The sequence below is a fragment of the Sparus aurata genome, chromosome 19 (assembly GCF_900880675.1).
Source record: "Sparus aurata chromosome 19, fSpaAur1.1, whole genome shotgun sequence".
NCBI lineage: Eukaryota > Metazoa > Chordata > Actinopteri > Spariformes > Sparidae > Sparus > Sparus aurata.
The window spans coordinates 30,580,272-30,592,350 of NC_044205.1; the positions used below are offsets into that span (position 1 = coordinate 30,580,272).

At 47.8% G+C, this 12,079-nt stretch overlaps 1 protein-coding gene across 1 annotated transcript; it reads left to right on the forward strand.

The window, feature by feature from the left end:
• Nucleotides 1–4,217: 4,217 nt before the first annotated feature.
• Nucleotides 4,218–12,039, forward strand: lrrc30a (leucine rich repeat containing 30a). Its single transcript, XM_030397681.1, has 8 exons — nt 4,218–4,437; nt 4,693–5,080; nt 5,504–5,635; nt 6,128–6,241; nt 6,703–6,837; nt 7,062–7,195; nt 10,247–10,295; nt 10,399–12,039. Exons 2-8 carry the CDS (start codon nt 4,925–4,927, stop codon nt 10,546–10,548), a joined length of 870 nt encoding a protein of 289 aa, XP_030253541.1. The 5' UTR covers nt 4,218–4,437; nt 4,693–4,924; the 3' UTR covers nt 10,549–12,039.
• Nucleotides 12,040–12,079: the final 40 nt, after the last annotated feature.

Consider the following 12,079-nt stretch of genomic DNA (forward strand, 5'->3'; position numbering starts at 1 on the left):
TGCTCTAGAGTCCAGTGTCAGCGTGCTTTACACCACTGCATCTGACGCTTTACATTGCACTTGCTGATGTTTGGCTTGGATGCAGCTGCTCTGTCATGGAAACCCATTCCATGAAGCTCTCTGCTGTTCTGGAGCTAATCTGAAGGCCACATGAAGTTTGGAGGTCTGTAGCGATGGACTCTGCAGAAAGTTTAGCGACCTCTGAGCACTCTCCTCCTCAGCATCTGCTGACCCGCTCCGTCAGGTTACGTGACCGACCACTTCATCGCTGAGTTGCTGTCGTTGCCAATCGCTTCCACTTTGTTGACTGTGGAATATATAGAAGCGGGGAAATGTCACGACTGGACTTGTTGCACAGGTGGCATCCTATCACAGCACCACGCTGGAATCCACTGAGCTCCTGAGAGCGACACATTCTTTCACATGTTTGTAGAAACAGTCTGCATGCTTTTATACACCTGTGGCCATGGAAGTGATTGGAACACCTGATTTCAATTGTTTGGATGGGGGAATGAATACTTTTGGCAATATAGTGTATGAGTTGTATTATTACCTCATAATACTGTAAATATGAATATTCTGGGTTTGGATTTCTACATAATGCTCCTTTAAACTCAAGCTGGTGGTTTTGTTCTCTCGCTGTCAGACAGTTTTTCACTGCAGTGTTTAAAAACACGAGTCAACAAGTGGGAAGAAAAAATACATTTATACAACATTCACCAACACATATATAACCTGTAGTGGAAACATTTAATGAATTTGATGTTTTTAAAGGCTCTAGCTTGTGCAGACGGTTTAATCTGGTGACAGAATGAAGACATTGTTAAAGGAGCAGTCTGTAGTTTTAGTGAAGAAATGTTAATCAGCAGAGAAAGATCTTCATGACTGAACAAACAAACTTTTAAAGGACTAAACACACTTTATACTGCATTACTGTGTTTGTATGTGGCGGACCCTGCCACCTCTCTGTCTTCACACAGTGTTCTGGACCTTGTTCGTTTACTCACTGATGGACACAGTTTGTATTATTACCTCGTTAATATTGTAAATATCAAACTTCTCAGTTTGAATTTCTTCTATAAAACTAAACAAAGCTGCTTTAACAACAAATCAACAGTTCAGCATAACAAGGAAACATCTTCATCCTCATATTTACAAAGAAATCAATAAATCAATAACACTTATCGCTTTGTCAGCAGTGATGATGTAACAATGTCTCCACACAGACAGAAGTCCCGCCCCCTCACAGTTTGATTGACAGGAACCAGCTTGTTAAAGGTTAAAGTAACACCTCGATGGACTGTTCAGACTCTCTGTGTGATTTTCTCTTCTTTATTATAAATGATGATTTAATTTGTCGTTGAAGGAAACAGTCTTCAGGTTTCATGTAAACACTCTCTGGTGTCTGATTGGATGAACAGTCACAGAGGAAAAATGTACAAAGAAAATATAATTTCATCATTAAAGCAAAAAAATAAATCAAAAGTCACAAAAGTTAAAGGGAAACTCCGGCAGTTCCACTCATTGTGTGTCTACAGTTGATTGTTGAGTCTCATTCCCAGGACGTCAAATAGACACATGTTGGGTTGGTAAAGCGTCCCGAGCAGCAACAAAGAGAGAAAATCAGAAACTCTCTGCAGATACGAGACACTAACACGCCTTTTCTCCACATTCCAGTCTCCCTCTCTGTCTGTTTACGCCTTCTTACGGCTTTTACGTCTTTGTCTCGTCTCGCTGCGTCTGCCGTGCGTGATGTGCTCTGATTGGTCCACATCAGTCTGCTGATGCTGGGAAATAACAAGAATCCAGAATTTACCTCAGATGCATCAAACTAAAGTAACGAGGCTGTTCTGAAGCTGTGAGGAGGAGAAAGTTCACATGTAGAGAGGAGAAGTCACACAGATACTCAGAGTACACAGACAGGAAACATGTACTGAAGGAGAGTAACTGAGTATTTGTACTCTGTTACTTCACACGTCTGGCAGTAATCAAAGCTTTATGAAACATGAATGCTTTACAGTGGTTTGAAAGATGAATTCTCAGATCTTCAGAGTCACCTTCAGTCTGGATCAGAACCTGACCACGTGGCCTCTGGTGTCTCTGGTTCTTGAGGTCAAAAAGGTCAAACGCAGCAGAACCATCAAATAAAACCACGACTGAAAAATCACAGACAGAAATTAATTCAACTTATTCTTTGAAATAAAATCATTTTCTAAACAATCAATCTGGATATCAGCTGTGGCTCCGCCCAGAAACATCTGGACAGGCCCGTCACTCACTTCCTGTCCTGCTGTCAGTCACTTCCAGACTGAACGACTGATCCTGGACTTCGTTCATCGGACTCTTCAAAACAAGTTTACTGTTGCTGCAGGAGACGCAGCAGAAAGTCACGTGACTCTGATGAGCTTATTATTAGACTGAAAGAAGAAGGTGTTACATTCACACACACACACACACACACACACGCATACACACACACATACACACACACACACACACACACACACACACACCAGGGGGATCTTAGTTTTGTCGTTGTTGCTCACAGAAAGAAACTGTCGAGCTGCGTCAGAACTTATTCAGTCTGAACTGACTTTTCTGTCTTGCCTCCACTCACTCAGTTTGTTCCCTCAGAGGGAAAACGTTGAGTCACTCCTGATCTGCAGGGTCCAGATCTGCAGGGTCCTGATCTACAGGGTCCAGATCTGCAGGGTCCTGATCTACAGGGTCCTGATCTACAGGGTCCTGATCTACAGGTCCTGATCTACAGGGTCCGGATCCAACAGGGTCCTGATCCAACAGGGTCCTGATCTGCAGGGTTCTGATCTGCAGGTTCTGATCTACAGGGTCCTGATCTACAGGGTCCTGATCTACAGGGTCCAGATCTGCAGGTTCTGATCTACAGGTCCTGATCTACAGGGTCCTGATCTACAGGGTCCTGATCTACAGGATCCTGATCTACAGGTCCTGATCTACAGGGTCCTGATCTACAGGTCCTGATCTACAGGGTCCTGATCTACAGGGTCCTGATCCAACAGGGTCCTGATCTACAGGGTCCTGATCTACAGGGTCCTGATCTACAGGTTCTGATCTACAGGTTCTGATCTACAGGGTCCTGATCTACAGGATCCTGATCCAACAGGGTCCTGATCTACAGGGTCCTGATCTACAGGGTCCTGATCTACAGGATCCTGATCCAACAGGGTCCTGATCTACAGGTCCTGATCTACAGGTCCTGATCTACAGGGTCCTGATCTACAGGATCCTGATCCAACAGGGTCCTGATCTACAGGTCCTGATCTACAGGGTCCTGATCTACAGGGTTCTGATCTACAGGTCCTGATCTACAGGTCCTGATCTACAGGTCCTGATCTACAGGATCCTGATCCAACAGGGTCCTGATCTACAGGTCCTGATCTGCAGGGTCCTGATCTACAGGGTCCTGATCCAACAGGGTCCTGATCTACAGGGTCCTGATCTACAGGGTCCTGATCTACAGGTCCTGATCTACAGGATCCTGATCCAACAGGGTCCTGATCTACAGGTCCTGATCTGCAGGGTCCTGATCTACAGGGTCCTGATCCAACAGGGTCCTGATCTGCAGGGTCCTGATCTACAGGGTCCTGATCTACGGGTCCTGATCTGCAGGTTCTGATCTACAGGGTCCTGATCTACAGGGTCCTGATCTACAGGGTCCTGATCCAACAGGGTCCTGATCTACAGGGTCCTGATCCAACAGGGTCCTGATCTGCAGGGTCCTGATCTGCAGGTTCTGATCTACAGGGTCCTGATCTACAGGGTCCAGATCTGCAGGTTCTGATCTACAGGGTCCTGATCTACAGGGTCCAGATCTGCAGCGTCCTGATCTACAGGGTCCTGATCTGCAGGGTCCTGATCTACAGGGTCCTGATCTGCAGGGTCCTGATCTGCAGGGTCCTGATCTACAGGGTCCTGATCTACAGGGTCCAGATCTGCAGGGTCCTGATCTACAGGGTCCACCGTTGTTCTTCAGTCTTGAGTTCACGTGGTGTCTGACTCCAGCTCCGCCCTTCAGACCTCAGCTCTCCTCTCATTGGCTCTCTGGTCTGAGGTCACCAGTCGCAGCGACTTGATCCGTCACTTCAGTTTGTTCTCGTTCTGCAGCTGTGAACTTATCGCTGTTTTGTCTCAGCGTCCAACCAGAGAGACTGACAGCACCAGCTGTGTGTGTGTGTGTGTGTGTGTGTGTGTGTTGTCAGAGGTAACTTTACTTGTCTGTCACTGCTCGTCCTCAAATAGAGTTTCCTCTCTCTCTCTTACTCTGTAAGTCGATCGTCCTCTCTCCGTCTTCAGTCAGTAACAGTTGTGTTCTCCACCTCTGATGAAGTCGACCGTCATGTTTCAGAGGATCTTACGTCTGAAACGTCTCCAGCTGCATCAGGACACCAGTTTAACGAGGTCTGAGGTTCATTACACGTCTTAAAGCTGCTGTAATGATAATAATGTCAGTGTGTTGGTGTGTGTTGTGTGTGATCATGTGAACCTGCAGCTACTCTCCTCTTCACTGAGCTTCAGAGACTTTCAGATCAGAGTCTCTGTGTTCTGGTTCAGTGTCTCTGTGTTCTGGTTCAGTGTCTCTGTGTTCTGGTTCAGTGTCTCTGTGTTCTGGTTCAGTGACTATGTTGAAACAAGTTCTTCATGTTGGACCTGCAGGAGTTCGTCACACTGAACTGAGTCCTGGTCCAGAGTGACGCTGCAGCTGAGTACACCTGGACGACACCTGGGCTGTCGGGAGAAGAGCAGCTGGACAGGAGACGGACATGTGGACAGCAGATCTGAGCGTCTGACAGTAGAAGAACATCTGGATCTCAGACTTCATCAGACAGGAGAACATTTGTTCTGTTGGGTCACAGCTGAGGAGCAGGGAGGTGTGAGAGAGGGAGGGATGGGAGGAGCAGTGTGTAAGACGGAGGTGAAGGAGGAGAAAGGAAGGAGAAGCGTGGGGAGGGAGGACAGTCTGACGTCCGCAGACAGAATCCGTCGATTCACCGTCAGACAGTTTGGATTCAACGTCCTGAGTCTGGCTCGCCGAGGACTGAAGGTAACAACACGAACACACACACTTCGTCAGCCAATCACAGCAGAGATGTCGCTCTGCATCTATTAAAGGAACAGTTCATCCAAAAACATGTAACCTCAGTCCTCCTCTCATCCTGATGATATAAAGTCAGGTGAAGATCACAACCTGGTCGTTTATCTGTGTCATTAAATGTTAACATAATGCATATCACATTCAAATATATATAAAAGATTCTGTGTTGATCTGAGGCAGCTGCTGCTTCAAATTATTGGTTTCATTCAAACTTTGATCTTAAGAGGCAAAAACTCCTCCAGGTGATGTTTGTGGCTGTTTGTGGCTAATTTGGAAAAAAGAGGTTGAAATGATTGAGGGAGATTAAAGAAGCAGCAGCAGTTCAGACAAAAGAAACTGATCTGAGAAGACCTCCTCCTCCTCCTCCTGCAGGAGGTCCCAGAGGAGCTGTGGGAGCTGCTGGAGTTGGAGAAGTTGAATCTGTCTCTCAACAGTCTGAAGGTTCTTCCTCCTCACCTGGCTCTCCTCTCCAACCTGGTGGTCCTGAACCTTTGGGGCAACCAGGTAAATCATCATCATCGTCTTCATTAGATACATTCAAACTGATCGACGGGGACGGTTTGATGATGACAACTGAATCTCAATCCTGGTACATGGTGGGAAATGTAGGATCTTATCATGTTATGAAACTGAAGCCAGAGTCTGTCAGCGTGTCCATGAGCAAGGCACTGACCCCCTGTTCCTCCCCCTCCTCCCCCTGCTCCCCCCCAGCAGCTGCTATGTGTCCTGGATAAATAAAGGTTATAATCTCCCCTCTAATCCACCAGGATCCAGTTTCTGTCCTCTCCTCACCTTCCTCCTCCCTCCTCCAACCTTTACTTCAGCAGTCACAGTGTGAAGTGCTGCCGGCGCCCCCTACAGGCTGCACGCTGCAGCATTTATCATTTCTTCAGAAAAGACCAAAAGACCTTCACAGTCATGTCTCAGCCGTGTGTATTCTGTCCTGTGATTGGTCAGTAGAACATGACTTAGTTCCTGCTGTGTGTTGTTGTGCAGCTCAGCAGCCTGCCGGCAGAGATCGGACAGCTGACGAGACTCCGAGTTTTATTCGCCTACAGAAACAGACTGACTGAAGTCCCTGAGGAGCTGGGAGCCTGTACACAGCTGGAGGTACTGCAAATACTTCTCAGAGTACTAATACTTCAAATACCACTGCTGCTGCTGACTCCTGAAACAGTCAGACACACAACAGACAGACTGTACTCGAATGAAAGTAAAGATGTTGTGTTAAATTATTACAGAAGGTTCCTCCACGCCAACAGGGGGCAGCATACCTGTAGCTACTGTTAGCTAGTTAGCTCAGTTAAAAACTAGGAAACTTAAACGTTGGGATCGTGGGTCGGGTCGGGTTGGTGCCATCCCAGAGTGTCAGCGTTTGGAACGTACAAAGAGAATAACTGAGGACTTAAGATGGAGGTCTGTGTTGCTCCTAAGTCTCCAGGATATCATGTCAAACCACAAACACGTCCAGATTATTAGCTGACTGTCGCAGCAGGAGGAGGAGTTATTTCAGCCAACATGGCCGACTGCAGGTGGAGTCAGTAACAGGTGACTGTGTTTGTGTCTCCCAGGTGCTCAGTCTGGCCAACAACCAGCTGACCTCGCTGCCCGCCTCTCTCTCCAATCTGAGCAGACTGAAGAAGCTCAACCTCAGCCACAACCTCATCGCTCACGTCCCGGGCTGCGTCTACAACATGAAGGCTCTGGTACGTTCACGTTCAGTCCAAATGTCCTCACTGTAGTGGACCTGCAGCGTCCGAGTCCCTCCAAGTCCAAATCCACAATTCACCAAGTTGTCCAGTTACATTGTTTGGTTCTGTTAATGTGATTCAGGTAAAGATCAGGTGAAATGTAAACCCTTCTTCTCAGTCAGGCCTATTATCCCTGACAGCAGTCACCTGTACGTCAGTCACCACCTTTGTCCCGACAGGTGTTCCTCCATCTGGCCTGCAACCGTCTGGAGAACCTGGCGGAGAACATCCAGGCTCTGGTGGAGCTCAAGATTCTCATCGTGGAGGGAAACAGCCTCCACTCTCTACCCAAGGCCCTCTGCTGCCTCACCAGGTAACTCCACCCACAGGTTAACTAACCAGGTAACTCCAGACCACAGGCAATCTAACCAGGTAACTCCATCGCACAGGCAATCTAACCAGGTAACTCCATCGCACAGGCAATCTAACCAGGTAACTCCAGACCACAGGCAATCTAACCAGGTAACTCCATCGCACAGGCAATCTAACCAGGTAACTCCAACGCACAGGCAATCTAACCAGGTAACTCCACCCCACAGGCAATCTAACCAGGTAACTCCAGACCACAGGCAATCTAACCAGGTAACTCCACCCCACAGGCAATCTAACCAGGTAACTCCACCCCACAGGCAATCTAACCAGGTAACTCCAGACCACAGGCAATCTAACCAGGTAACTCCATCGCACAGGCAATCTAACCAGGTAACTCCATCGCACAGGCAATCTAACCAGGTAACTCCACCCCACAGGCAATCTAACCAGGTAACTCCAGACCACAGGCAATCTAACCAGGTAACTCCACCCCACAGGCAATCTAACCAGGTAACTCCACCCACAGGTAAACTAGCCAGGTAACTCCAGCTGACCAGGTAAACTAACCAGGTAACTCCAGCTGACCAGGCAATCTAACCAGGTAACTCCACCCCACAGGTAATCTAACCAGGTAACTCCAGACCACAGGTAATCTAACCAGGTAACTCCAGACCACAGGCAATCTAACCAGGTAACTCCACCCCACAGGCAATCTAACCCCTAATTAGGAGTTGTCAGGCCGTTTTACGCCTTTACTAGTTTTAATTACGGCTTTCAAAAAAAACCTGCATTCTACGGTTTGACCAGCAGGGGGAGTCAAGAGCCATGGGCTATGATTGCAAGGTTGCTGGAAATATTTCCTAATAATTACGGCCTTTAAAGTTGTATTTACGGACTGGCATCTGTACCATAGCCCCCAAGCAGCCTCGAGCAAGAACCACTCTCACTCAGAGTCAGAGGACTCAGAATGAGTACCAGGGGCACGAAACTTTAAATGGAGTACCAGGGGCACGAAACTCTGGGGGGAGCGGTTATTGGTGTGTAGCCAGGGGCGGGGTGCTTAAGAGTGGGTGCACAGGTCTGGCTGGTGGGCAAGGTCCCTGGAGGGGGCTGGTTGGGATCAAGGCTGCCAGGAACCCAGCCTGGTCTCCTGGGGCTTGCTGGAGGCTTCTTGGGGGCCGTTGGTGGGGAGCCAGAGACCATGAATACAAGTTTTGAAGCCGGGATTATAAGAAGACAACCAGAGGGAGGGGAGAATCTGGGGGAGGTCTGTAGCCCACATAGAGTGCTCTCATCCTGGCTAAAGAACCAGGGATGAGAGGGGGGAATCTGCAGGTCTCAAAAGCCACTCTCACTCAGAGTCAGTGGACTCAGAATGGAGTACCAGGGGCACAAAACTTTAAATGGAGTACCAGGGGCACGAAACTCTGGGGGGAGTGGTTATTGGTGTGTAGCCAGGGGAGGGGTGCTTAAGAGTGGGTGCACAGGTCCAGCTGGTGGGCAAGGTCCCTGGAGGGGGCTGGTTGGGATCAAGGCTGCCAGGAACCAAGCCTGGTCTCCTGGGAATTGCTGGAGGCTTCTTGGGGGCTATTGGTGGGAAGCCAGAGACCATGAATACAAGTTTTGAAGCTGGGATTATAAGAACAGTGCTCTCATCCTGGGTAAAGAACCAGGGATGGAGAGGGGGGAATCTGGAGGTCTGTAGCCTACACAGAGTGCTCTCATCCTGGGTAAAGAACCAGGGATGGAGAGGGGGGAATCTGGAGGTCTGTAGCCCACACAGAGTCCTCAGATCCTGGGCAAATAACCAGGGATGGAGAGGGGGGAATCTGGAGGTCTGTAGCCCACACAGAGTCCTCAGATCCTGAGCAAAGAACCAGGGATGGACAGGGGGGAATGTGGAGGTCTGTAGCCCACACAGAGTGCTCTGATCCCTGGCAAAGAACCAGGGATGGACAGGGGGGAATGTGGAGGTCTGTAGCCCACACAGAGTGCTCTGATCCCTGGCAAAGAGCCAGGGATAGAGAGGGGGGAATCTGGAGGTCTGTAGCCCACACAGATTTCTCAGATCCTGAGCAAAGAACCAGGGATGGACTATAACTGTCCTTGTAATTACGGCTTCGAAACTTGTACTTATGGCCTCCTTTTTGGCGAAATGGCACCACCTGGTGGCCACTTAGTGAACTTCGCCCATTCCTGGTGTCTAACTAAGGCCATAATTGCAAGATCTTGACATTCGGGACACCCCAATACAAGTCAATGGGAAAAGTCCCTAATATCAACCAGTGCGATGGACCCCAAAGTGCCGCACTTCGCAAACTGTATGGGGAGGCATAGAAACTTTTTTGTTTTCGGCTTCGCTAGCTTAGGATTACGGCTTTAAATCCTGAAACCCCTTACCAGGTAACTCCACCCCACAGGCAATCTAACCAGGTAACCTCACCCCACAGGCAATCTAACCAGGTAACTCCACCCCACAGGCAATCTAACCAGGTAACTCCACCCCACAGGCAATCTAACCAGGTAACTCCATCGCACAGGCAATCTAACCAGGTAACTCCATCTCACAGGCAATCTAACCAGGTAACTCCACCCCACAGGCAATCTAACCAGGTAACTCCATCGCACAGGCAATCTAACCAGGCAACTCCATCGCACAGGCAATCTAACCAGGTAACTCCACCCCACAGGCAATCTAACCAGGTAACTCCACCCACAGGTAAACTAACCAGGTAACTCCAGCTGACCCCACAGGCAATCTAACCGGGTAACTCCACCCCACAGGTAATCTAACCAGGTAACTCCAGCTGACCCCACAGGCAATCTAACCAGGTAACTCCACCCCACAGGCAATCTAACCAGGTAACTCCACCCACAGGTAAACTAACCAGGTAACTCCAGCTGACCCCACAGGCAATCTAACCAGGTAACTCCACCCCACAGGTAATCTAACCAGGTAACTCCAGCTGACCAGCTCGCCCTGCCTATATTGAAGCAGGTGTCACACACCTGTCAGGTGTTCTCGCTGCTGATGTGATGTGATTCTCTTCAGGTTGGAGCTGCTGAATCTGGACTTTAACGACATTAAAGACGTACCACAGGTAAACTCTACATGTAGTTTAGTGTTTTATACACATTAAGGTTTTGCTTAATCCAATGATGTCGATGAAGATGATGATGACGTTGACGTTGATGATGTGTCAGGAGATGCACCAGCTGTTCCGACTGGAGAAGTTGGCCTGCCATCCTCTGGATAAAGGACTCCACATCGTCCACAACCCGCTGCTGAAGCCAGTGAAGGAGGTTCTGGAGGGAGGACTCAGCGCCCTCTTCAGCTACCTGAGAGCTACGTAGAGGCGGGGGAGGGACTTTTTAATGACATCAGAGCTGGGTAGAAGTGCCTGCAGTTCCTCTAACGAACACTTGAGGCTCCAACTTAAATGAACATGTTTACAGCCTGGTACAAAAACTCTTTTGGTGTCTGTAGCTAATTTCTCTGCTTATGACAACTGTAAATTATGCTTATGAGCTGTCCGCTGATCTTCACTTCTTGACGTGTTTGTGGAGAAGTTTCTATGTAAATATCAGACACATAATCTGTCTTTCTTTATTGAACTGACAGACGGGAGGGGAGGGATAGACGTCCGTGTTTTGGATTAACGAGCGACTCTGTTAGCATTAACCTGCAGACAGCTGCTGGAGCCGGTGAGCTCTGAGGGAGTAAACACTCAGAGTGTCACTTCTCAACCTGTCTGCAGCAACAACATCCAACTTTTTACTTCAATTAGTTAAATGAAAAATGATTGACAGAATGTGAAGAACAGCTTTGATGTCATGAAGTCTTAGTACTGTGCTGCAGAGTTAGCTACTGGAGTTAGCATGCTAAGCAGCTAACACCGGCTCCATCCCAGCCCAAGTCTACACACCACCTCAGTTCCTGAGCTGCACGGCTAACTGAGCGAATTAGTTGATGGCATTACAATAAGCAGCAGTTAGCAGTTGTAGCAACATGCTGCCTCCTGTTTGTTTTGATCAGTCTGACAGGAGGCCAGTTCTTAGTTCACCTTTAAGACGTGTGAGTTAAGTGAGCTGAAATTCTCTTCTCTTTATGTGTAAACACAGATATTTGATGCTTGTTAGCATTAGCTAGCTTATTAGCTTCCAGCTCAGTTAAATGGGCAATGTGACCTTGTGGCCACTCGGGGTATTGCAGCTACAAATGATTTCAAATAAGCTCCATTATAAAAGAGATGTCTGTAAAACTTTCAATAAGCTGAGAAAAGAGATCTGTGATGTCATCACTGGTGGGCGGGGCCAGTGGAGGAAACTCTACCGTGCATATTTAATGAGCTGCATAACCAGGAAGTAAACACAGAAGACAGAGAACTTTGAGGTGTTGGTTTGAACAGGGGCCATGTTTCCATCTGGTATCTGGTTCTTCTGTATAAATCTGTGCGCTTCAAACTGTGGGTGATGTCACAGTGGCCCCACCCACTATTTTTCCCAGCCAATGGTGGAGAGGCAGGTGATCTCTGAACCTGTAAATGTGAAAACAAACCAGCTCCTTGTAATGAATAACTTGTGTCACTTCTGCATGTTTGTGTGTTATTTTTATTATTCTGCTTTTTTTAGTCTTTGAGTAGCTTGAAAAGCGGCATAAAAATAATGTATTATTATTATTATTATTAGATTAAATGTGGTGAAATCAAACAGTTGTTTTATATGAATGTAATGTTTGTATGTCAGCTCTTGTTTCAGTGTATAAACACAGTGAATCTGTCATCAGTATCTGTTTGTATGTTGTGTTCTGTCTCCACACCACAGAATAAAACCTGATGAGTTACATTGTTATTTGTCACCTGTGGTCTGTTTCAATAAAGTTTCC